This window comes from Vipera ursinii (assembly GCF_947247035.1).
Source record: "Vipera ursinii genome assembly, chromosome: 1".
Taxonomy (NCBI): domain Eukaryota; kingdom Metazoa; phylum Chordata; class Lepidosauria; order Squamata; family Viperidae; genus Vipera; species Vipera ursinii.
The window spans coordinates 319415857-319442728 of NC_139512.1; the positions used below are offsets into that span (position 1 = coordinate 319415857).

The 26872-nt window shown below is 39.5% G+C and overlaps 1 protein-coding gene across 1 annotated transcript in view; it reads left to right on the plus strand.

Annotated features, from left to right (window-relative positions):
- Nucleotides 1–309: 309 nt before the first annotated feature.
- Nucleotides 310–26872, plus strand: part of MAL (mal, T cell differentiation protein (MAL blood group)) — a gene marked incomplete at its 5' end in the record, with an annotated part of 34287 nt that continues 7724 nt past the window's right edge. The window contains one exon of the mRNA XM_083369102.1: nt 310–396. Coding sequence (XP_083225228.1) covers nt 310–396 — 87 coding nt within the window. The remainder of the gene's footprint in view (nt 397–26872) is intronic.

A 26872-nucleotide genomic window follows, 5' to 3' on the forward strand; every position in this document is an offset into this window, starting at 1 on the left:
CATTTGCCCTCTACATATGATCCTTCAAAAGTGTTTGCAGAATTATGAGACAACAACAACGACAAAAAGACTTATACTTTGGAACAGTCTTTTTACTTTCCTAAGGTCACATAAAGAGTGTGGGCAGGTACCTCTGCTTGCTTAGCCACACCTATCCTGAGCTCCATCCCTGGAGGGCAGGCAATTTTAAGGTAGCTGAACAGTTAAGATATCACATACCCAAGAGGAGGAAAGGAAACTAGAATCTAGCCGTGTAGAGTGAGGACTTGTTTGTGTGTTTGTGTGTGATTTTGAAAAGGAAACAGCACAATGTCTTCAGCAACAGCCACAGCTGCTTTACCCAGTGGTGCTACAGTCCTGGCTTCCTTTCCTGACATTCTTGTTATTCCTGAGTTTGTGAGTAAAGCTTTTTCTTCTTTGAAAAATCTAGCTTAGTTGCTGTAGAACAGAATATAAAAACTGTCTATCTTTATTGTGAAGTTTGGGCTGTAATCTAAAAAGCCCTGGTTAGATGCCTTCAGATTTGTTTCACAGGGATTCTGAAAGCAAGGTTTCTAGATTTTCCAGTTTTGCTATACCTTTCCTCCCAACACCAAATACATTTTTAGTGGAATAAGCAACAGTTTACTAGAGTGAATTAAATTCTGAAATCAATAATACGCTGCTGGGTAGCAAGGGGTGTTTTTAAAACTTGACTAACAAGGAGGTAACATGGGCCTCCCACTCCACTTTGATGGGTTTCAGAGTTAAAAATCTCTATTTTTAAATGCCAAGAGCACTTTTAGTTGACCTTCAAGGTTATACTCTGCTAATTCATGCATATAGCAGGTGCATTTGTGCAGGTGTGCGGCACTCAAGTAGCTAATTATTTGGCTGGACTGGTGACCTGTGTACAGAAAACCAATCTTCAAGGTCTATTGAGTTCACTGTTTTCTGGAGAAACAAGGAACACCACTCTCTCATGTGGAGGGCTTGGGTCCTTTAATAGACATTAGAATATGTAGAACACATGTTTGGAATGTGAATGACTAGAGGAGTAGCTACAGTTGCAGTGATTGTAAAGGCTAAGAGAGATTGACAGTATTTTGTCCAGTGCAGCTCTCAGGTTTTTGAGTTGATCAAATTTAGCAGAGAATTATTATTTTTTCATAGCTCACCACGTCCACCCTGGGAAACTATCACTTCTTTCAGGGAGCTTGGAAGGGTATAAAGTATATACATGGAGTGTATTTTCTGTTCCCCTAGAACAGGGGTAGGCAACCTCGGCTCTTTTATGACTCATGGACTTCAACTCCCAGAATTCCTGTGCCAGCTTGCCTGGCTCAGGAATTCTGGGAGTTGAAGTCCATGAGTCATAAAAGAGCCGAGGTTGCCTACCCCTGCCCTAGAACAACTCTGTGAAACTGACAAGGCAGAGAGAGCCATTGAAGTTCCATTCTTGAACTTCAAGAATGAATGAGGTTTTGAACTTGAGTTTCCAACTTTCTATGTCTTTACAGTGAAACAAGGAGCTTGATCCTTAAGGTGGGCATTCAACAGATGCTTTCCCAGGGAAATACTTGCACCTGAAAAGATGATAGCTTAGTGACTTTCTACCTCTTTAGGAACCCTGCTAATTGGTAGCAATAGCCTTAAGTTGACTTTTAGATCTGCATGCTAAAAGAGCCTGTAGATGCTCTTACCTATGTCTGCTAGTGTTCTGTACCAGCCTGCTACCGGCCCTGCAGAAAAGACAGGGACAACCCCTTTACAAACGGCAAGAGGCTGGAATTAAGCCTGCCAAATTTATTAAGATAAAACAGAGCAAAACAAGACACCAACCATGAAACAGGAGCTATGAAACAGGAACTAATCAAGCGGTTGCCTTCAGCAAACCAGCCCTCCCACGCATTCCCCTTTTATACAGTTCAGGGTGTGGCTGCCTCCTTCCGAGGTGCCCCATTGCCTTCCTCTGTTTACTCCTGATTGACTGCCTCCTGCGTCGGGCGTCCTTGAACAGGGCCAGCTGTGGGTCATCTTCATCCACGCTGTCAGGCTCACACAGCTGGGTCTCTGTCGTGACCAGGTGGGAGGGGCCTGGCTGAGGGCTCTCATCAGCAAGAACTTCAACCCCCTCAGCAAGCTCTTCAACACCCCCCCTCCTCCTCTGAGTCGTCCGACCCAACTGCCGAACCCACAGGCTGACCCTGAATCACAACAGCTAGTATATTGAAGCTCTACTTATTTTTTTTTAAGACTTAAGGCATGGGGTTACTAAAGAGCTACCCAGAAAGGTAGTATTTCCTTCTTCATTGGGAGATTTGATATCGCCTTCAAATCTTAAAGTGCTCACAATAAATACAAGATTGTCCAGATTAATCATGTTTAGTGACTTAGCAGGGCAGGGCTGAGTTGTGGATATGCCTTTTCAGTTAAAGGAATTTAAATGTTTATTACTGTATGTGTCCTGCATTTAATGCTTTGCACAGATTTAATCTCTACACATGAGACATGTCCAAGCAATTCTTTTAAAGGATCAGGTTATTTCCCTATGAATACTGGTTGACCCTCTGTGAATGCGTTCATGCAATACTCTAATCCCAGATAACCAAAGCACAAATGCTGTATGCTTCTTCTATCAGGTTCTGCCCAAACTGAGAAACATGTTATTGGTTATTGTGATGGTCTAGTTTACACAGCCTAAGACAAAGACTTCATTGGGCATTGAATGGATTCAGCTTTTGTCTTCTAAAGTTTTAATTGTAGCCAAGTGCAGGATGGTAGGTTTGTCAGTAGGGCTATACATGCAGGAAAATTAAATGGCAGCTAACTATCTTAACTAACAAAAATAGTGTCAGTGGGAGGGGGAGCAACTTCCCCTCCAGTCCCACAGTTTCCCCAAAAGACCTTTAAAATGTTCTCTTCACACCTGGAGTGGCCATTAGTTGCTGATTTCTTGAGAAGAAGAAGACACATCATTCTATGGACTTCCTCATCCAATAATTAAAAAATGCCAGTGGCATGATTATTCTGATATACAATCTGGCCCTCAAGCCATCTTTTTCTAAACCTCCATTCATAACAGAAGGCGCACAAACTTTCTTTTCTTTTATAGAATTAAGGAGGTTAACTACAAGATATAAATATTTTAGCAATCAAAATCAAACAACAAGAGAGACCGAATAATCCAAAATGCCTATGTGAACAGAAAAAATTTGTCCTGTTAACAAAATGCTAGCCAATAATATTTTTTCAGGGTGTTCAACCAAAAATATGTCCTAACTGAAAGACATATTTTGAAAAATATGTCCTTAGCTGTCATTGAGACAGAATTTCCAGTTGCAATCAGGGAATTATTGTGTCAGTCTCAGCTTTGACATGTAAATCACATTAAATCAGATGTTTTTACCAGTTCCTTCTGTCTGGGGAATCTCTGGTTGTTGACATAGACCTGCATTTTACAGTACTGCTGAACAGGATAAACTATGGGGAAATTCCAAAACCTTTGCTTTATTAGTTCTGGTGTTTCTAGGGATTGTGGCAGGTCACTACATTAGTCAATTAAGAGTCTAATCTCTGGGTGGAACCACACCTTTAACATTTGAATTCATACCATTCACATATGGATCCTAGGTGACATCTTTTTTGATTGGACTATATGTCATAGGGTGAATTCCACTTGTATTATGCATTTATAAAAATCATGAAATGTGCAGCATGTTATTTTTTTTAAGCAACAACTATAATCCCCAGCTATATTGTAAAGTGAGAATGTGAGATTGGTACATGGTCTAGGAAAACTATTATGTTGTGAAAGAAAATAAAAAAATAAAAATGTAGCAGAGAAAATTAATCTCTTCTTTCCTTTTCTCATCTATAAACAATCCTTTAAAGCTTCCCCATTCAGTACTGGTTAGCAAAAAGTCCATACGGTGTCTTTTCTATTGGCCTTTTTCTTTTTTCTTCTATTCTTTTCTCTCTTTTTTTCTTGCACTTTCTGAACTTTTTAATTTTTTTCTTTTAATTTATTGTGTTTATTAAAAACTTCAGTACAAATTCTAAGGAAAAGTATTATACCGCAATCTTGCTTTTAAACCTAAAGGATTACATGATGAATAATGGTGACTTTGGTTTACTGGTTACCACTTTAGCCTCCTACTGGGTTATCTGATTAATACAGCTGTGATGTTCTTTTTGATTCTAAATATAATGAATTTTTAAAATATAATTTGAAGTGCTTAACATTCTTGAAAGTGGATAGAACCAAAACAGCTGCCTTTCCAGATTTCTGTCCCATTTTTTTGGTTAATGTTATTATATCTCGTTATCCACTGAAATTCTTTCTGATCTCTAAGAAATTGATTAGGATGGGTTGCAGGTTTCAGGAGCAGAATAGAATGTTATGTTGAAAGAAAGAGTAAGCAAGAATTAATTATCCCAACTTGTTAAGCAATAAACCTTTTCCCTAAAACACAGGTTTCAAACTCACCATGTCACGTGACGTGTCGTGACATATCACAACTTTTTTTGCATTGCTGGACCTGGGGTGGGCGCGGCCTCCACATGATGCAATTGGCCTGCGGGCTGGCAGTTTGACACCTGTTCCCTAAAGCTACATCCAGTACTGAACTAAACCCAGTGTTCCTCGGTTGTGAAAATGGTGTTTCTAAGCCAAATTGGAGAGCCAAGAGGATTACACAAATTTTTCTCTAAGGAGAAATCTGCTATCCCCAGTTTTAAGAAGAGAAGACTGATGTGGGAAATGGCAACACACTACTAGCATCCAGAGAGGTGGTACACAAAAGGTGTCTGAGACATGTTCTCTTTTGGCCCAGATGACAGTATCTGAAATAATGAAAAATAGAGTGAATTTGATGACATGTTACAATCCTTACTTAAGGACTACTTCATGTGATATCTCAGGTGAAGAATACCTATTTCTCTACCTTTATGGTGTCCGGAGACAGCTGGCCAGTGGTCTTGTTTAAGGTAACCCAGTCCCTTCTGGGCAGGGAGGAGCTACAGGAACTTTTGTTGGGCCATTGAAAAGATTATTCTAGACATCTATTGGATAAAGTTATTCAGAGCTGGAATCCAGTTTTTTTAAAAAAATTTTATTTATATACCGCCCTTCTCCCGAAGGACTCAGGGCGGTGAACAGGGCAAATATATAAAAGTACAAAAATACAAAAGTTAAAAAAGAATTAAATACAATGTCCAAACTAAAACAGTAAATACATATATTAAAACACAACAATAAAATCCCAAACCCATCCCCCATCAGGCCAGGCCGGCTTGTTCGAATAAATGCGTCTTCAGATCGCGTCGGAAGGAGCGAAGGTCGGGCGCCATCCGGAGCTCGACCGGCAACCGATTCCATAAATCCGGGGTGCCCACAGAGAAGGACCTCCCCCTGGGGGCCACCAGACCTCCCCCTGGGGGCCACCAGTTATACAGGTTCTGTGGAGTTGCCTGAGGTACAGTCTTGCCCATTTATCTGGAAAGAGTTCTAAGAGTTCTGTCAGCTCTAACGAACTGGATAGGGTCCTTGAAGGGATGAGTTCAGTGCCCTGTATTTTAGATCTCTGTCCTTCCTGGTTGATTAAGGTTTCCTGGGAGCTGGAGGTTGCTGGACTTGTGCAGAGCTGAATACTTTTTTATGGGAGGCGAGAGACTCTATGTTTCCTGAAGGAGGCTGCCCCCACTTAACAGATGTATACTGGACTTAACGCATTTGGACAATTTGCGTATAAAATGTTATTAGTTTATAGTATAAGATACAATGAAAATACAAAAGTAAATAGCAGAAAAGATGGGGAAGGGAAAAGGGAATAAAGAAGTGAGGTAGGGAGGAGGAAAAAAAAGGCATTGACTTCCAACTTCCTTTGGTGCAGCAAAGTAAAGTATAAACTTCAAGCCTCAACTTACTTTTACTTTTACAAAATAATATAAACTAGCCATTTTGATAACATCAAGTCTACTTAATTGGTAAAACCAAAACCAAAACTTCATTTTTTTCAACTTCAAACACAGATTTTGAAAGTGGTTTCCACGTAGCAATAAAAGCGAATTCTTTTCTTTAACCAGTACAGTTTAGCCATCTCTGCTAGGTCCATCAGCTTTTTTAACCATTCCTCCATTGTGGGAATCAATGTAGCCCTCCATTTCTGAGCGTAGAGTAATCTCGCTGCTGTCAACATATATAATATCAAAGTTCCAAATTTTTTTCCAGGTCTTTGTCCATTAGCCCCAAGAGAAAAGTCTCTGGTTTTCTTTTTATATTCACTTTAAGAATTTTCTGTATTAACATTTAAATCCTATTCCAATATTTTCTACCATAAATGGTAAAAAATCCCTTCTTTACCTTTACATTTCCAATATTCATTGGAAATACCTTTATACATTTTTGATAACTTGTCTGGTGTTAAATAACAATGGTACATCATCTTGTAAACATTTTCTTTCAAATTATAATTTCATGTAAATTTTAATCCTTTATTCCACATGCTTTCCAATTGTACCCAAAATTCCTTGCCCACTGAATCATACAATGTTTTAATTGTTCATTTTCCAGATTTAAATTCAATAACATTTTATAAACTTTAGCAACAATATGTTCATCACTACCACACAGTAGGTTTTCCAGTTCATTTTTAACAAAATTAAACCCATGATAATTTTTATTTAACTTAAATATTTCTTCTAATTGCATATATGTAAATCAATTTGCCTTTGGCATTTGGACAATTTTCAGCCAATCTCCAACCTTCCCTTTTTACTGAAGGTGGTTGGATTATAACTCCAGAGGCCACTGAAAGAATATTTTCAGTTAGAATTCAGAGCTGAATATTGCATTAGGACAACGTTGATTGTGCTTGGCAATGACCTCTGTTGGATTTGAACTGGGGATAGTGTATCCGTCCTGCTTCTTCTTGATCTCTCTGTGACCTTTGATATTGTTCATCATGAACACTTCTGAACCAGTTCAGAAGGTTGGGCATGGGAGGCACTGTTTCACAGTGGTTTCCCTCCTTTTTCCAGAACTGATTACAGTCATTGTTGCTTGGAGGGGGGCAAGTTGAGCCTAAGGTCTCTACACTTTCCCCTCATTCTATTTAACATGTAAGAAGCCACTGGGCAAGATAATCATCAACATGGGATGCACTATCATCAATGTACTTCTCCACTCTGGGCCAACCATTGCTTGGAGACTATGATAGTCTGGAGAGGAAGAATAACTTTCAGCCCACTCCTGGTAAGATAGAATGGCTGTGGGTTCTAGGGCACCCCAGTTCTTGGGACTTTGAATCTTAATTCTGAGTGATGGTGCACTTCCCCAGTTAAAGTTGATGCAGAGTTTAGGGGTCCTCCTTGCTTCCGCATAAAGATCAAATGGCAGCCATAGCCAAGGGGGCTTTTGCACGGGTTCATCTTGCGCACACTAGTTCTACCCTTGGATCTGGAGTCCCTGCTCATGGTGACTCTCTCCTTAATCACCTCCCATTTGGGTTACTCTAATACACTCTGCGGTATATGAAACCACCATTGAAGAGCACCTGGAAGCTGCAATTGGTCCAGAATGTAGTATTATGAGCAGTTTCTGGCCTTTCTTGCTATTCCACTATATCCTCACTGCTCTGTGAGCTGTACTAGCTTTGAGTAGGCTTCTGGGTTCAATTCAATTCAAGGTGATGGTTATCACTTGTAAAGCTCTACATAGCATAGGGCCAGAGTACTTGCAGAACCATCTTTCTCTCATTGTGTCTGCTTTCCCCAGCAGATCTAGAAGAGAAGGCATGCTCAGGATCCCTTCTATCAAATAATGCCATCTTGTGGAAAGCCTACATTTCCCTTCTCATTAGCAATGACTGCCCAATGGAATAGAATCCCCTGGAGATTCAGATGGCATTGATTAGTCTTTTGCAAGGCATTGAAAACCTGGCTGTTTCCTCAGGCATTTGGGTCAGGTGTTTTAGATGAACTCTGTGATTTATTTTTTTGTGAATGGAATCGTTGGCATGCTGGGACTATGTGTTGTGGGGAATAGTTGGTTTTTAATGCATGTAAGTTGTGCAGATCATTTGTATGAGATGGGTGACTATATAAAGGTAAAAAGGTAAAGGTTCCCCCGCACATGTGTGCTAGTCGTTTCCAACTCTAGGGGCCGGTGCTCATCTCCATTTCAAAGCCGAAGAGCCAGCGCTTGTCCGAGGACGTCTCTGTGGTCATGTGGCTGGCATGACTAGATGCCAAAGGTGCAGAGAATGCTGTTACCTTCCCACCTTAGTGGTCCCTATTTTTCTACTTGCATTTTTACGTGCTTTCAAACTGCTAGGTTGGCAGAAGCTGGGACAAGTAGCAGGCGCTCACTCTGTTACGCAGCACTCGGGATTCAACCTGCCAAACTGCCGACCTTCTGATCAACAAGCTCAGCGTCCTAACCCACTGAGCCACCACATGACTATATAAAACATATAAATAAATTTAAGTTGTAGGAGAACATATTCTGCTTTAAAAAATTTTTTGATTAAAAACAACCTAACAATAAAATAATTTACTTTGGAGTGATAGGCTCCCTTTTCCTGAAACTATCTAAAGGAGACATATCCTCTGCAGATTTCAGCAGGATGTCATGGTTCCGATAAATGAGACAGTTCAAACAAAATGCAAGCATTGTTTATCTAAAAAGTCTTAATAATGAAACGAAACATCTGCACTCATGGATCTCCTCCCCCGAAACCCATCGTAACACACACACACACACACACACACACACACACACAATCCCTGCCCTTATCTACACGTCATAAATCACATTATCCAATTAGTTTTACATATGAGGTTTCACTTCGGGCTTTTCTAATCTTCTCAAAATAGTCGTTAGTGTCAATGCTGCAAACATTGACACTGGATTGATAGTGGCAGCTATATTTTAGGGGTGCTTTAATTTGGATTCCTATACCAAACAGTGGGTTGAATTTATAATCTGAATTACTCTTTCTAACTCACAGATAGCATGACAATTTACTGAACAGAATATTGATAATTATGGTTTCTTTACTTGTTAATCAAAATTACTATGCCATTTTTGACAAGAAATAAATCTATTTACAACTTCTTTAGATTACCGTAAGTTTACTTCCTCTTCTCTCCTCTCCTCTTCTCCCTAGTTTGTTTTTGTTAATAATTTTATTTAAGTTTTTAATAAACATAGAAAAACCAAACAAATTTAACTAGAAGAAAAAAGAAAAATAAAAGTGCAGAAACTGCAGAAAAAAATGAAAAAAGACAAAAATATAAGAGAAAAGAAAAAGGCAACAAAAACAATAATAAAGAAATGGCTTCCAACTTTCATGACACTCAGCATAAGCAGATATACTAACTTTTCACCCTTATTTAAAGTAACAGATAAAAAAAACCTCTTCTCCCCATAGCCTAAGTTTTCTCTATTCACATCCCACAAATCAGCAGCTTTTGAATTTTATTTCAGTGAAAAGTCCTTTAGGCATTACCAGAAACATCAAACAAATAGTTTATTCTTAGTCAAATAATCCAACTTTATATTCTTTTTTATTTTTTTTTGCTGTGTACAATCTAGAACAGGGGTGTCAAACTCAATTTCATTGAGGGCCACATCAGCATTGCGGTTGCCCTCAGGGGGCTGGGTGGGTATGGCCAGGGTGGGTGTGGCCTACTGGGTGGGTGTGGCTAGAGTGCATATGGCCTACTGGGTGGGCGTGGCCAGCTCTACATCGTTTGCATCAAGGGTGCCTATGGGGACCTGGGCAGGAGTGGGACAGATCTGAGGGTCTCTGGCAGAAGGAGGGTCTCTGGGCCAGGGCCAAGACAGTGGGGGCTGTTCCCTCACTGTTTCCAGGATGGCTTCGCGGGCCACTTCACGGGCCAGATCCGGCCCCCGGGCCTTGTGTTTGACATGTCTGATCTAGAACTTTAAGTTATTCCTATGGCATCAGAGGTTTGATCTTTCAACACTTTTTGGCATTTAAAATCTTCAAAGCTTTCACCAGTCAACTTTGTAAATTCGTGAAGAGGCATTGTCCAGTGTGAATCAATATAGCTGTGCCATGCTTATAAGATTTCTATCAATTCCTAGCTTAAAAGCCAAGTCAACCTTGTAAAATTAAAATATTTTGATGGGGTCTAAGTCCTTGGGAGTTTGAAATCTAGCAACCTGTGAATATGCTTACATCAAATCCAGTTTTTGGTCAAGAATAATAATAAGGGGGCAGTTGGAGAGGTCTCATATAGCTTGTACTGCATGCCTGGTTTTGGTGGGAGGAGGGAGGAATTCAAGCTGCTCAAATCACAACGCGTCTTATGCTGAAATAGTCAGTTTTATTTGTTTTTTTCATTTTTTCCTTTTTTTATTAAAAAAAATATTGTTTTTTTTAAATTATTGTTACATATAAGAAACATTTCATGCAACAGATGTGAGATTGCAGTTTAAAAAATTACTGTGATGTGTGAGAAATCTGGAAATGAAAGTAAAGTTCATGACAGGTTTATAGAGGCAAAAACAAATCAACAGTAATCTGGGCAACTTATAAAACTGTTTTAATAGCCTTTTAAAAGGATTTAAAAGGGAAAAAAGCAAGTGGAAGACTTTGGATTTGCCTATAAAGTATTGTGGCTATGTAAGTAAACAAGAGACTTCTGAGCAGACGATTAACACTGTGAATACAGAAGCAACAAAGTTATATCCATTTTCACACAATAATGCCAACTGAAGTATTAAAATATGTGAATATCAATCTATACCAGATCAACCACAGCTCACTGTTATCATCTCCTGTTTCTTTCCAGATGTGTTGAGATTAGAGCTAACAGGATTAATTGAGGGGTGTTTGTGTAGCAAGTTATGGCATCTGTGGTCCCAACCTATAGAAGATCGTATGATGGGGAAAATTGAATCTATAAGATGGAGTTGATCATCTTTTGAACATCTGATGAATGTAGCAAGATCACTCTCCTTTCCAACCCCAAAAGTTATTGAGAAGCAAGACATTTTTTCAATTTGAATCCAGATTTAAGTCCTTCTCAGTCTTTGGATAGCACAGCAGACTAATGACGACATATTACCTGCTATTTTATTTTTCCATAATGCTGTCTGCATGTTTCTTGTCTGTCTAAGGCAGCCTTTCTGAACCTTTTTTACCCTATAATTTTCAGACCTCAGGGAACCCATTTCACAAAAACAGCCAAAAAATGTGAAAATGACAGAATATAAGTTACTTCTAACCTGCACTGTCCCAAAGATGCTTTTCAAAAGGCAACTGGACTTTCTTGATTTTTTTTCCTTGAAGACATTTTGCTTCTCATCCAAGAAGTTTGTTCAGTTCTTGGATGAGAAGCAAAGCATCTTCAAGGAAAAAAACAAACTCAAGGAAGTCCAGTTGCCTTTTGAAAAACACCTTTGGGACAACCGTGGCCTGGATTATTGAAAAACACTCTATATTTCTAACCTACACAAACCTCTTTTTCAACATTTACAACAGTAGCAATATGGCTAAATTGGAGTATGTAAAGAAGCAGCAGTCAAGTTGTAGTGTGTAAAAAAAAAGAGCACTAGTATAATGTGCAAAATTCAAAAATTATAGTTTTTTTAAAATCACAGCCTCTTGTGGTACCCTGGGACTCTGTTATTTTAGTTTAAATGGGAATTATCCTCCATATTCCAAAGAGTGCTTATTTAGCTCTACCTTGTGAGTATTTCTGATAAAATAAACTAACTTCTTCCACAAAACAGCATAATAATCTCCTTGGAAGTGAAGGAAAGTAACAAAAATACTTTGCTGCCTTAAAGAAGCCATAGCTGCATTTCCAACCTTTATTCTGCCTGGTCAGAGATTCTGTCTGCATCAGAGGTGTCTGTCTGTCTGTCTGTCTGTCCGTCCGTCCATCTGTCTGTCTGTCTGTCTGTCTCTCTCTCTCTCTCTCTCTCTGTTGTGTGTGTGTGTGTGTGTGTGTGTGTGTGTGTGTGTGTGTGTTGAGGGGAGAATGAGAATAGGGAATTCCTTCTTTGGTACCAGTTCTCCAATGCCACAAAGATAAAAAAAAATTGACAGCAGAAAACCTGCATTCTCCTTCTGCACTTTGTAGAAGGAAGAGAATCTCCGTGGGGCTGGGAAAACCAAAACACCCGGATTTCCTTCCTTCTCTGCCCATATTCCTCGCCTTGCTTAAATTGGCAAGAGAGATAACGGAGATCTTTGGTACAATAAGACAACCCTGACCAGAGATGAGCAGCTCTGAAAACAAGTGGCCACGGGCCAGAGCTGGGGGTGAGCCTGTGGCGGGCTCAGGTGGCCAGTAAGAGAGGCCAGTTTATTTGGGGACAATTCATTGAAACCTGGCCACTTGGAATGGCTAGTGCTGGCAGAAGTTAAAAAACACTGTTTTTGTAACAGAGCAAGAATTTATGGATGGAAATTGCCCTCACGGTGGGTCACCTGGGAGGAGAATAGCATTCATGCCCTCAACAGAAGGTTAATGATGTCTTTCAGTTAAAGCAAGCAGAATGTGTGGAGGAATCTTTTACCATTCCTCGAAACAAATTGATGTGGGACTTTAACACCTACCTGATTATGACTCAGGTTTTTACAGGCCAACTTTAACACATTTTATCAGAAGTATCTACCCTTTGTGTATTTCTGTCTCTCTCTCTCTCAAGACAAGATTTTTTTTAAAAAAAAATAAATGAATCAAACAATGGAAAAGTTAACAGAGAGTAAGCACTGGGTTGCAGAAATGTATTTCATTGGAGTTTCTGCATTTGCAGCCGAAGATAACGGAGAAAGGAAGGACAGAAACAGTTAAAAATGGAACATGATGCAATGTTACAGGACTCAAATGGGGATTGTAAAATAGAAGTATTCTGTCTCTGCTAGTGATAATGAGACACACTGCCTCCAGCAGGAGAAGTACCATATTTCTTAATATCAGGTACTAAGGGACGAAGTAGGATGGTGCTTTCACCTTGGTTTCATACCTAAAGGCTTCCTTGCTTGGCCACTATGAAGAACTTTTCCGGACTTCTTATAGTTTATTATTCCCAATGGGAATCATTATGGGATGCTTCTTAATGGGAGTGCTATCACTTTGAAATAAGTAATGAGTATGTTGCCAGAGTGTAGTTTAATTTAATTTTAATTTATTAATATTTCTATACCGCCCTTCTCCCGAAGGACTCAGGGCGGTGTACAGGGCAAGAATAAAAAACACAGAAGTTTAGAAGCTGCTGTGCATAAAAGCAATGCACTCTGACATTATTTCCCCCCAGCAATTGATGTGTTTGGGCAAATATACCTACCCCAAAAGCTTAAGGGTAGCAGGAAAGCTGTGGCCACACTGTGTACTTGTTGCAAAAGCCCAAGATCCCAGCACACCCAGTTTTATTTTCACCATTAAACTGATAATAAACTGCAGCCATGGGGAAATAGCAAATAGTAAGACTTATAGAGGTGGTGCCTACTCAGTGAAAGATTAGAGAATGGGTACATAGTTCGGTTGTTTAAAATTTGCTTCCCACCCTCCTGATACAATAGCAGAGAACCTGATAGTGAGCAAAGATAAAGAAGAGGGTGGTGCAAGACCAGTGGGGGGGGGCAGACTTATGGCTCCAGTGCTGGGAAGAAGGAAAGAGGAAGAAGAATTAATGGCCCATTTCATTTTTGTGTGGAGCAGCTGACAGAAACCTGTTAAACCAGATAGTGTGCTATAGACTGATGCAGGCTGTCTTAAAAAAAAGATCAAACTTTATTGGAAGAATTTGTAGTACAGCTAACAAGAATGTAGAGGTATGCTCCTACACTGTGCATCAACAAAGCCTAGTCTACTAAACTGCAAACTCCTCTCTCCTCCTCCTTCTCCTCATGCATCTGCCATTTCTTTTAAAATTCACTTGACCACTCAAATATATTGACTAACCCCTCTTTGAATTTGGGACATTTAATATACTTCATAGTATTCACAGAGTGGAATATGACATTAGGGTAAAGTAAGTTATATCTCTTCACTTTTATGTATCTAATGAATATAGACCTTCCAAACTTGCTGTCCTCCAGATGTGTTGAGACAATAGCTCCCTGAATTCCCATCCAGAATATCCAATGACTCATGCTGGTTAGGAACTATAGAATTATAGTGTCAGTGTACTTAGTAAAGGAAGAATAGGTTGCAATGCAATATACCATTGTGGACATGAAGGATACGTGATCTGAAGTCCCTTTTCTTCAGAAAACCTGTTCTAAAAGAGATCTTTGTTTTCCAGAAGGTTTGATCATGCCAAAAATCCTGTATTCTTACAATATATAGGCAAAGAAACATAGGATAGGATTGGTCTTAATCATTTTGCTATTTTTCTGTATTCACCACCACTATTTCATGGTTCTGCCTGATCAAGATGTAGATTGATTAAACTTTGGTCAGGCAAGAAAGTCTATGTGGATAGTCTTGGTGCTGTTTTATATTATAAGATGAAGGTAAGGGTGATAGCTGATTTGTTAATGCTAATAAATTTTTAGAAGGTTAAAAGGGGACAGTGATGGGTTTTAGCAGTCTCTCTCCAGAATGGGAGGATGGTAATAAAATGGCAAATATAATTCAGTATTGGTAATCCTCAACTTATGAGACCTCAGTTGAGCCCAAAATTTCTGTTGATAAGTGAGACATTTTTTTATTTTTTTTTATTTTAATCCCATTTATATCCCGCCCTTCTCCGAAGACTCAGGGCGGCTTACAAGTTTAGCAGTAGCCTTCATTCTATGTATATGCCTGCTTATTAGGGCTTTCACACATACCCCAAGCGGCATTATTACAAAGTCAGGTTATTGCCCCCAACAATCTGGGTCCTCATTTTACCTATCTCGGAAGGATGGAAGGCTGAGTCAACCTTGAGCCTGGTGGGATGCGAAACTGCAATAATTGCAGGCAGCTGGTGTTACTTAAGGAGGCATTAGCCCACTGCTCCACCACTGCTTCAACCTCTTTGTTGAAGTTTGGCCCATTTTATGACCTTTTTTGGCCATAGTTGTTAAATAAATCACTGCAGTTGTTAAGTTAATAACATGTTTGTTAAGTGAATCTGGCTTACCCATTTACTTTGCTTGTCAGAAGATCGCAAAAGGTAATCACAGGACCCCAGGACACTCATACTGTCATAAGTATGAATCAATTATCAAGCATCTGAATTTTGATCACATGACCATGGTGACGTTGCAACAGTTGTAAGTGTGGAAAATGGTCATAAGTCACTTTTTTCAATGATGTAACTTTGAACAATCACCAAATGAACTGTTGTAAGTTGAAGATTACATGTATGAAAAATGTAAAGTGATGCATATTGGGGCATATATATATTATATATGTGTATATACAGTATAAATAGATATGGATATGGATATGGATATGGATATGGAGATAGATAGATAGATAGATAGATAGATAGATAGATAGATAGATAGATAGATATAGATATAGATATAGATATAGATATAGATATAGATATAGATATAGATATAGATATAGATATAGATATAGATATAGATATAGATAGAGATAGAGATAGAGATAGAGATAGAGAGAAAGAGAGAGAGAGAGAGAGAGATGAGGGAGAGAGACAGACAGACAGACAGACAAACACATGAAGGCTTCCGAGCTGGAGATGACTGGCCAGAATGGGACATTGAATGAATGATTATAAATAGCTCAAGGAAGAAAAGAATTTACAAAACAACATATAACAGAGTATTTATATGCACTCTGAAGTACCAAAGCAACCAAAAGTTTGGGTATGGTCTCTAATCCCTCCAAAGAAATGTGTCCAAATTGTAATCTTTAATGTGAAATAAGGAGTAAATTATTAAATATGTTATAATCTTATTGTATTTAAGTAATACTATGTAATCATATTAAACTTTACATCATATCAAAGTTGGATTTTGACTAAGTCCATTAACTTTTTATCCTATTTATAACAACTTTTTGGAATGTAACATTCAGCTTGTTAACCCAAGGTCAAGTATAGTCCATGGTCTCTAAACTGTGTCCCTCTATTTTTAACAAATGAATAGTTAAGACATTAGAATTTGCTACTGCAAAGTGTGATAGTGTTGCTCAACTTTTGCATACTAGTTCTCAGCCTACAGATGTCTCAAAGGTGTCTGGTTAACCATAGTTAAAAAAGGATATTGATTGAATTTGATGCACCAGCCGGGCTTCTTAAGACTCTCAAGAGTTCATTAATGGCCTTTCCCCACTTATAACTAACTACAGCATAAACATGCCCTATTAACGTATTTTTCTGATTGTCCATGCAGTCTTGCCTTCAATAATAATAATAATAATAATAATAATAATAATAATAATAATAACAACAACAACAACAACAACAACAACAACAACAACAACAGCAACAACAACAGTAAAAGTTGGAAGGGACCTTGAAGGTCATCTAGTCCAACACCCTGCTCAGGCAGGAAACCCTATACCATTTCAGACAAATGGGTGTCCAGTCTCTTCTTAAAAACTTCCAGTGTTGGAGATTCACCACTTTTGGAGGAAGGTTGTTCCACTGGTTAATTGTTCTAACTGTCAGGAAGTTTCTCCTTAGTTCTAGGTTGCTTCTCTCCTGATTAGTTTCCATCTGTTGCTTCTTGTCCTGCCTTCAGGCACTTTGGAGAATAGGTTGACTCCCTCTTCTTTGTGGCAGCCCCTGAGATATTGGAACACTGCTATCATGTCACCCCTTGCCCTTCTCTTCATTAAACTAAGGTAAAGGTAAAGGTTCCCCCGCACGTGCGTGCTAGTCGTTTCCGACTCTAGGGGCGGTGCTTGTCTCCGTTTCAAAGCCAAAGAGCCAGCGCTTGTCCGAGGATGTCTTTGTGGTCATGTGGCCGGCATGACTGGATGCCAAAGGCGCACGGAACGCTGTTACCTTCCCACTGGAGTGGTCCCTATTTTTCTACTTGCATTTTGACGTGCTTTCGAACTGCTAGGTTGGCAGAAGCTGGGACGAGTAACAGGCGCTCACTCTGTTACACGGCACTCGGGATTCGACCCGCCAAACTGCCAACCTTCTGATCAACAAGCTCAGCGTCCTAACCCACTGAGCCACCGCGTCCCTTTTCTTCATTAAACTAGACATACCCAATTCCAGCAACCATTCCTTATATATTTTAGCCTCCAGACTTCTAATCATCTTTTTTGCTCTTCTCTGTACTCTTTCTAGAGTCTCAACATCTTTTTTACATTGTGGTGACCAAAACTGGGTGCAGTATTCCAAGTGTGGCCTTACCAAGGCATTGTAAAGTGGTATTAACATTTCATGTGATCTTGATTCTATCCCTCTGTTAATGCAGCCTAGCACTGTGTTGGCTTTTTTGGCAGCTGAAGCACACTGCTGGCTTATATCTAAGTGATTGTCCAATAGGACATTCCCAGCACATGTCAATGAAACAGTTAAAATATTGTTCTATTGTTAGTAAAACAGATTATCATGGCAGAATAAAAAGACAGCCACAAGTTTTATAAAAATCTGTTAGGACAGGGGTCCCAAACCCCCAATCTGTGGACCAGCACTAGTGCATGCCAGAAACTCAGCTGCACAAACAAGTGAAGCCCCATCTACAGGATGCAGGCAGCGCATGAGACCATGCCCTCTCCAGTCCATGGAGGAACCTCTCTCCACAGAACTGGTCCCTGGTGCCCAAAAGGTTTGGGGCTGCTGTGTTAGCAGTTTGTCACCCATTATCTTGGAAGGAAGTTAGGTAACTCCAGTGACTTGAAATAGGATATGGATCAGCAATGAGGAACAGAACATTTCAATTTTTTTTTTTTACTAACTCAAGGATGGAGGGCTAGCACTTCAACTTGGCCATGGATAAAGTTATGAGACATGAGGAGAGATGCTAGTGGAAGAAGGGAATCTAGGATACATTTTTTTCTGAGCTTCAAGTTAGCTGGGAAAAAAGTGGGCAACAAGATGACTTGGGGAAAAGTGGGGGTAGAAAATATTTAAATGTCAACTTGCATTCAGTTTTCATTCCTGCAAGTGACTGCAGTGTTCAAGCTGGAAATCTCTTGCTTGCCTTAAGTTATAAAATTCTGCCCTGAATCTACTCTCCCCCAATGTTCAGGAGATAGTGTTATAATAACTCAGTGAATTAACAGATGCAAATTGGGGTAAACTGTATGTCTAAACAGTTTCTACCGCTATCTAAGGGAAACTAGTAAACTGCTGTTAAGCAGTGAGCAGGGGGTGGTCAAAAGGAATTGTACAATCTGGTGACACACCTTGCAACACATATTTTAAAACAATCTTTTTTACTGTATCTCAGAAAGCCAATCTTGTATTCAGCAGCAGTTATTCTTGTCCCACCACATTGCAAATTGTAGGACGTGGCAGAGGAATCCAGTTTGTGCATGAGGTCAGATCTACAGTACTTCTTGCCTAACAGTAGAGTCTGGTTGCAGTTAAGTCCTGGGGTAGGTTCCAAGTCCAGGCCATAATGGGGGGGGGGGGTCATCTGTAAAAAAAAGGAGGACTGTAGATGCCATTTAAGGTCAGATGGAAGAAAAAAAATGCCTTTGGCCTATTCTGTAAGCACGGCAGCCATGCTCTTTGACATTGTTCAGAGAAAGGGAGAGCCCTTATTGAAACATTCCTATCATTCTGTAATGTCCCAGTTTTCATTACTAGCAAATGAGGACCCAGATTGTTGGGGGCAATAAGCTGACTTTGTAATAATGCCGCTTGGCGGGGGCCGAAAGCCCTAATAAGCAGGCATATACATAGAATGAAGGCTATTGCTAAGCACATTGGTTTATGCTTAAATTGTAAGCCGCCCTGAGTCTTCGGAGAAGGGCGGGATATAAATGGGATTAAAAAAACAAAAAAAACTGCTGAGTGTGTCTCTCCTCATTCCCAAGTACTATAGTGCTCACCTACTTTCTGAAATTTAGATTCACGGTGTAGAACCTCCATCATGCTGGTTGTGTTTTCATGATATACTGAACCAGAAGCCAGTGACTTTAGGCTAGTGTGCTGTGGAAATTCAGGCCCCCGTGGTGAACTGATGGGTCATCCTGTTGTATAGACAAAGAAAATTGGCTTGAGTTCAGTTAGGTATGAATATGCATGTCCTGCAAACCCAACTACTGGCTAAATTAAGGTGCTCAATGATTATGTTTTTTTTCACCATATATGCTAAAGCTAAAGCTTTGGATATTACATACAGTTTATGCATTTTCAGTAAGAACATTTAGCTATAATGCTGTGTTCAGTGGAAAAGGAATGGTTTGGCTTCATTGGTGAGAAGCAAAATAATGATAAATTGGCTCTGCATGTTTGGACTTTCCTTGTCCTAATTTGTACTCCTAGAATTGCCCCTTCACCAGATGTGTCTGCAGGGCAGAAGAGGGCAAAGTTGCAGCTGCAACTGTACAACTGAAGCATTGCCTTTTGTTTTTATGTGCATCAGGAGTAGGAAGCAACACAAATTTACGAATAAGAAGACATTGTTTTCTGCAAACCAAGCAGGGCAATTGCATAACCAGCAGCTTAAGTATAAGCAAAGAAAGAAAAGACAAATTTGGACTCATAGACATCTTAGTGTGGCAGATTTGAAATTGCTGAAGTCTCCTGGTGCTCTTGACTGTTAAAATATTTAAGTTGTTCATCTTTTAACGTTCAACCTGTATATTTGCAAATAGATGCAAATATTACAAAATACCAGTAAGAACTTGGTAATCTTTCACCATCCTTTCTTGGATCTTTGCTCCAAGAACTTCTTGTCATCTGGAGAAGTGGAATGAGTGAAATAATGATTGGAACGTGGGCAGTGGAAACATTTGCTGTACTTCTGCAAATAACTCTACCCACAGTTACAGGGCACTGTCAACGATTTTCCCCTTCCATTCCTTCTCTAACAATTCAAAACAATAATCTTCACTTCCACTGATCTCTAATTGCCGAGAACATGCAGAGATCCATTTTGAGCCCCTGCGGCTGCTCATTGGTAGAGCACAGGTATCAGGATAGCATATAATAAATTTATTTATTTTATTTATTTTATTGCATTTATATACCGCCCTTTCCCTGAGGACTCAGGGCGGTTTACAGGGAGTTAAAAATGTTTGTCTCCTGAACTGCTGCAGTTGGATTTACAAAATCTTCTTACCCTACCACCCTTACAGGAAACAAAATAAAAAACTGTGTGCCACCCTGGCTTTCAGCACATGCATACATTTGTTTCTGTTCACCAGAAAGCCTGAGCAGTTAGTAAAAGAAACAGATGCTATTATGTTTGAAGCAGTAACACAAACACACGTGGAGGTTACAATTGGTCTTTATTGGAACGGCAGACTGGAACAAAGCGAACTGGGAAAAGGAGGTTATTTTTAGTCCTTTTGTACCTGTCCATTGGCTAGCGTTCAGCCAATGGATTCAAACCTGGGTTTCCCGCCAGGCTGTCAACCAATGGGCTTGTGAGGTTTTCCCGCCGAACACGGCTCCTTACCGGAGCTGTCCAGCACAGCGCCTCCTGTAGTTGTTATCCTGTATGTCACTCACATACATTATAGATGCAAAGCTAGCAAGCCTATTTTCTTAGCTGCATCCAGGAACTTGAATCGGAGAAGTGGGCTTTCTCTCAATAGCTGTAACAAGTTTTCCCGCTGGTGAGAGTGGGATGAAATATTTTTTGCAGACCATACAAATAGGCTTGTGGGGAAGCAGATGGGGAGAATTGTGGCTGCCTTGAATTTGGGGTGTGGGGTGAGGCAAGAGCGCACCCCTGGGAAAACAGGCCACTCATCAACTCTACTATGTTGTGAAAAAGGAAACACCCCTGCTTCGCTTGTAGATGAGTTATAGTTGAGCCATACCAAAAATGATCTCACTCTCTCTCATCAATCAATCTATCCAGCTATCATTTTTTTCCTTTCATCTGTCTGTCTGTCTGTCTGTCTGTCTGTCTATCTATCTATCTATCTATCTATCTATCTATCTATCTATCTATCTATCTATCTATCTATCTATCTATCTATCATCTATCATCTCTATCTCATATCATAAGAACATCCAGTTCCAGAGTTGCTTCTAAAGCAATAGAAAGCTCTTTTGTGGCAGAGTCCATAAAGATGTCCTTCAAAGAATGGATCAGAAAACTCAAGACTTGGTGATTATAATTTAGTACAAGGAAACTAAACAGTACATGTTAGCAGTGCTAATAATATATTGTTATTGTGGTGTTTTAAAACAAATATTTCCACCTAGCAACAAAAACTTAAAGCCTGCATTATCTGGGGCTACTTGGCCTGGCCTCCCTCGGGCCTCGCTATTTTCTGTTTTTCCACAAACAAGCTGAACTCCTGAAACAGAGAAGATTTCTTCCTAGGGGAGAAGTGGGGTTTGGAATGTGAGCACACACTGCAGCCTTTTCTAAAGCTGTTGCCTTTTAGATGTATTGGGGGGGTACAGTGATCACGATTTCTCACCTACTGCACAATTGCTGACCTATTGCCTATTCTTATTGATTTCCTCCAAGAAGCTATGGTAAATCATCCATGCATTGTCCTGGATCATCCCCATTCAAATTAATCTACTTATGATGGCTGAAATGAAAAGAGCCATGACACAGACTACAGACAAAGTGTGTGTCTTCAGTCACAACTTCTTGTCCCATATATGTTGCCCAGGGAAATCCAGATTATGGGTAAATTTCTACAGGGATTATTTAAATTACAATTGGAAGGCATTATTTTCTCTATTAGCTAGAAGAGACGTCAGAAACAACACTGCATTTTACTAGAGAGCAATCTTTTCAAAGTTCCCATGTACTATTTTTGTTTATTATATAGTATAGAAAATAATTATTTTGATAATGCTGAAGTATTGTTTTCAGAGTAAGAGGTGGTACAATTTTTAGGGAAAATTTGTGTATGATGGAGGTTTATAGTATGTTGTTTTTTTTGTTTTGTATGACTTTTTAAGTTGCTTAGATTTGGCCCAACTGAAGCAGAAGAGAAATCACAGGCCAGGAAAATAGCAATATTGTATATTTAGGGCCCTTACTCTGAGCAATTCAAGATGAGAAAGTTTAAGAGGAATTTTCTCTCCCTGTTTTGTCTTCACAAAATCCTTGGGTGATAAATTCCTGCACTCTGATACAAATCCTCCCCAAATCAAATTTCAGCCATCTCAATGGAGCAATTTACCAGACAACTGCACAGTAAATTAAGCAGTAAACCTAGGGAAGGTGTAAGAAGATATAGCATCTAATTAGCCCCTTGACTCTGCTTCCAACTGTAGAGTTTTGGTTCTAACTGGTAAAAACAAGAACCCTTGTTGGATTCAGCACTGCTGTTTGTCACAGTGGCCGCTAGAAGGAAGAGTTTCAGCCAAGTGCTTGTACTTTAAGAGGAATTTCTATCCATGTTTGCAAGCAAGAAGATTTGAAAAAACCCATACTACTAACTGAGCAACCAAACTAACTGAGAAGGGCAAATGAAAATGTTTTCAAGGTTGGGAAATCAAGGAATAAGAAAGCTGTCCCAAATGGGGAGCTGATAAAGTATTGACCAATTGACACATCATTTGAAACTATGATTTGTTTAAAAGTATTTACTGAATCGCAGTTGTCTGGGTTCTCAAAACATCTTAAAACTCCTAAATCATGGTTGTCAAAGCTCAACCAAGCAGATTCAGATAAAGCATTTGATAGCTAAGTACATGCAGCCTATTTTCCTATCCTAGAATTGTCTGTCACTGGCTGCTTCTCTGTTGTTTGCTATCTGACAAACACTAATGCAAAGTAGAAGACCTTGTAGGCATTAAACACAGTCAATGAATTGGGTAAGGAAAGATTGATGCAGTGGTAATGTAGCTACTTGAAAGGGAGTGTTTATAAACTATGAAATATTGTGTATCTGCCCATGACAAAAATGCAAGGTGTTTTGAGAATCCTTGAACCCAAAGCTCTTCCTTTCTTGGAAAGGGTTGGAGTATAGCTGACTGTTATAGTTACACTGAAGGTTGGAAAGAAGATTATTTATAACTAGAGTAGGGTGATAGTTTTTGAATAAAGCCTATGTCTGCTTTTGCAGCCAATGCAGAATTACTGTGTAACAATTAATTGCATTTCTTTAATAAATTTATATAGTCACCCAGCTCACATTTGTGATTCAATTAAAACCGATAGTTAGGCCCCTTGTGCAAGGATCTTTGTTATGAAAGAAAAATGTAAACAACATGCAAATGTGATAACTTGTTAACTCTATCAGTAGTAAGTTGTAGCAAGGTGCCTGATGGGAAACAGAGGGTACATACCTGCCCTATTTATACTCCATTCTCCTTTAAGTTCCAGGGGATCTGGTTGTAGCTGTTTCCAAGTGAAAGTGACCCACTCAGGCAGGTAATTAAATTCCCACAATCTGTTTTTGAAGAGAAGGTGCTTCATCCTTTCACCTGGAATATGAATGGAATGGAACAGGAAATTCCTTCTCTAGGCCAAGCCTTTAAATAAATAACCCCAGTTTCCCCTTTTAACCAGGCTTATCAGGGCAAGTGCTTTTGAAATAAATAGTGCAAAGAAAATAGTGGGAGAATAAGATAGCTATACCATGTTATAGGAGGCCTGCATCATCCTACGAAAGCTTGCATTTGTTACTTTGCTGCAGGCACATAGGCAAAGAGATGGAGAGACAGAAATTGTAAGCAAAGATAAAAGGGCACAACTGAGCAAAGCAATATTGAAATAAAACATTGTCAATACTTCTGTTTATACTTTCTGGATCTTGACAGTTTTACTGGTTCACTTCTCCCACTGATTTTGAGGACACCAGAGCCCTGAATCCAGTAACAAACCTGGCCTATAGCCCTTGTTATTCTCATGACTTGAAGCCCATTCAGGCTGGGGGAGAAAAAATCCTGTCCCATTTCTCACTGGAAGAGGCTTTATAACTTCTGAAACCCTAAATCTGTAAGCAAAGTGTTAGATGACAAATCTATTACACTTAAGTGACATCTCCCAGTACTTAGCTTGCCTTTATGGGATTTCAGTTAGATTCTTTGTCATCATTTGTGATCATGGGAAATGTGCTATCAAGCTACAGTTTTTCATGTCATGTGACTTGGTTTGAGATCTTAAACTGAAAGTACATCTCTGATAAACTGAAAGATAAAAAGGACAAGTATAAAAAATGGAAAGAGGAGCATATAATTAAGGCAGAATAGCAGCAAATAGCCCGAATCTGCAAAGATGAAGTCAGGAAAGCTAAGCTTCAAATGAACTAAGATGTGTGAAAAATAACAAAAAAGCTTCTTTCAACATGTAAAAAAACCAAAAAAAGTCAAGGAAATGATTGGTCCATTAGTGGATGAAAGTGGCAAGAAGGCGACAAGCAACAGGGAGAAGGAGAACTATTTAACTTGTTTTTTGCATCCGTCTTTACAAAAAGAGAAAAAAACAGTTCAACCTATCAAAAACAGTAATGTAAAAAACATTAGAAACAAGTTAAAATAGGCAAGAAAATGGTAAGTGAGCAACTTTTCACCCTAGACGAGTTCAAATCACCAGGACCAGATGGTTTACACCCCAAGGTTCTCAAGGAACTGGCAGATGTGATCTCAGAACCACTGAACTATATCTTTCAAAGATCCTGGAGCACTGGGGAACTACCAGAGGACTGGAAAAGAGCTAATGTAGTTCCCATCTTCAAAAAAGGAAAAAAAATGGATCCAGGAAATTACAGACCTATCAGCCTGACCTCAATACCTGGGAAGATTCTGGAAAAGATAATCAAACAACAAATCAGCAAAAACCTAGAGGCATACGAAGTCATAACCAAAAGCCAACATGGCTTTGTCAAAAACAAATCTTATTGCATTCTTGGACCAGGCATTGTAAAGTGGTATTAATACTTCACGAGATCTTGATTCTATTCCTCTGTTAATGCAGCCTAGCCCTGTGTTGGCTTTTTTGGCAGCTACAGAACACTGCTGGCTCATATTTAAGTGATTGTCCACTAGGACTCCAAGATCCCTCTCACAGTTACTACTATTGAGCAAGCTACCCCCTATACTATACATGTATATTTGGTTTTTCTTGCCTAAATGTAGAACCTTACTTTTTGCACCATTGAATTTCATTTTGTTAGATAGCGTACAGTGTTCAAGTCTGTCCAGATCCTCCTGTATCTTAAGCCTGTCTTCTGGAGTGTTGGCTATTCCCAGTGCTTTTTTTGTTAAAGAAAAAGGTGCCGGGACTCACACATGTCATACAACCCGCCTTGCCTACCCTACAAGGTTCCATCCGAAAAAGGTGCCGGAACTCCGTTCTGAGCGTTCTATGAGAAAAAAAGCCCTGGCTATTCCTGCCAGCTTGGTGTCATCTGCAAATTTGATGAGTTCCCCATTTATCCCCTCGTCCAAATTGTTGATGAAGATGTTGAAGAACACTGGGCCCAGAACAGATCCCTGGGGCACCCCACTACACACTTCCCTCCATGTAGATATGGTTCCTTTGAGGACCACACGCTGAGTACGGCCTGTCAGCCAGCTACGAATCCATCTGGTGGTGATGCTGTTTAACCCATATTTTTCTATCTTATCAAGTAGTAGGTTGTGGTCTACTTTATCAAATGCCCTACTGAAGTCCAAGTAAATTATATCCACAGCATTCCTGGGATCCACTAATTTTGTCACTTGGTCAAAGAATGCAATAAGATTTGTCTGGCATGACCTGTTTTTGACAAACCTATGTTGGCTTTTAGTAATCACTTTGTTTGCCTCTAGGTGCTCACTGATTCATTGTTTGATTATCTTTTCCAGACTCTTCCCAGGTATTGAGGTCAGGCTGATAGGTCTGTAGTTTCCTGGATCTATTTTTTCCCTTTTTTGAAGATGGGAACTACATCAGCTCTCTTCCAGTCCTCTGGTAGTTCCCCAGTGCTCCAGGATCTTTGAAAAATATAGTTCAGTGGTTCTGAGATCACATCTGCCAGTTCCTTGAGAACCTTGGGGTGTAATCCATCTGGTCCTGGTGATTTGAACTCAACTAGGCTGGACAGGTGCTCACTTACCATTTTCTTGCCTATCTTAACTTGTGTTTCTATTCTGTTTTTTATGGCACTATTTTTGATAGGTTGGTCTGTTTTTTCCCTTTGTGTAAAGACAGATGCAAAAAACAAGTTAAATAGTTATGCTTTCTCCCTGTTGCTTGTCGCCTTCTTGCCACTTTCATCCAGTAATGGACCAATCATTTCCTTCACTTTTTTCTTGTTTTTAACATGTTGAAAGAAGCTTTTTTTGTTATTGTTGACTTTGGTCACAAGCCTTAGTTCATTTTGAGCCTTAGCTTTCCTGACTTCATCTTTGCAGGCTTGGGTATTTGCTGATATTCTGACTTAATTATGTGCCCTTCTTCCCACTTTCTATACCTGTCCTTTTTATCTTTCAATTTGTCAGAGAGTTCTTTATGCAGCCATGCTAGTTTCTTTTGAGAGCTGTTATTTTTCCTCTTCGTTGGTATTGTGTTAGACTCGGCTTTTATTATCTCACTTTTCAAAATTTCCCAAGCTTCTTGAGTTGTTTTCCCCTTGAGGATTCTCATCCATGGAATTCTTCCTAAGCCCTCTCTAAGTTTATTGAAATTAGCTTTCTTAAAGTCCAAGACACTAGTTTGACTGTGTTCTATTGCTTGTGCTTCAATAATGTTCCTCCCAAGGTTCCTGTGGCTTCAACACCTTCTATCATTTCATCTCTGTTAGTAAAAATTAGATCCAAAATGGCTAATCCCCTAGTTCCCTTCTCTACTTTTTGGGTGACAAAGTTGTCTGCTAGGTTTTGTCAGGAATCTGTTTGATCTTCCACTTG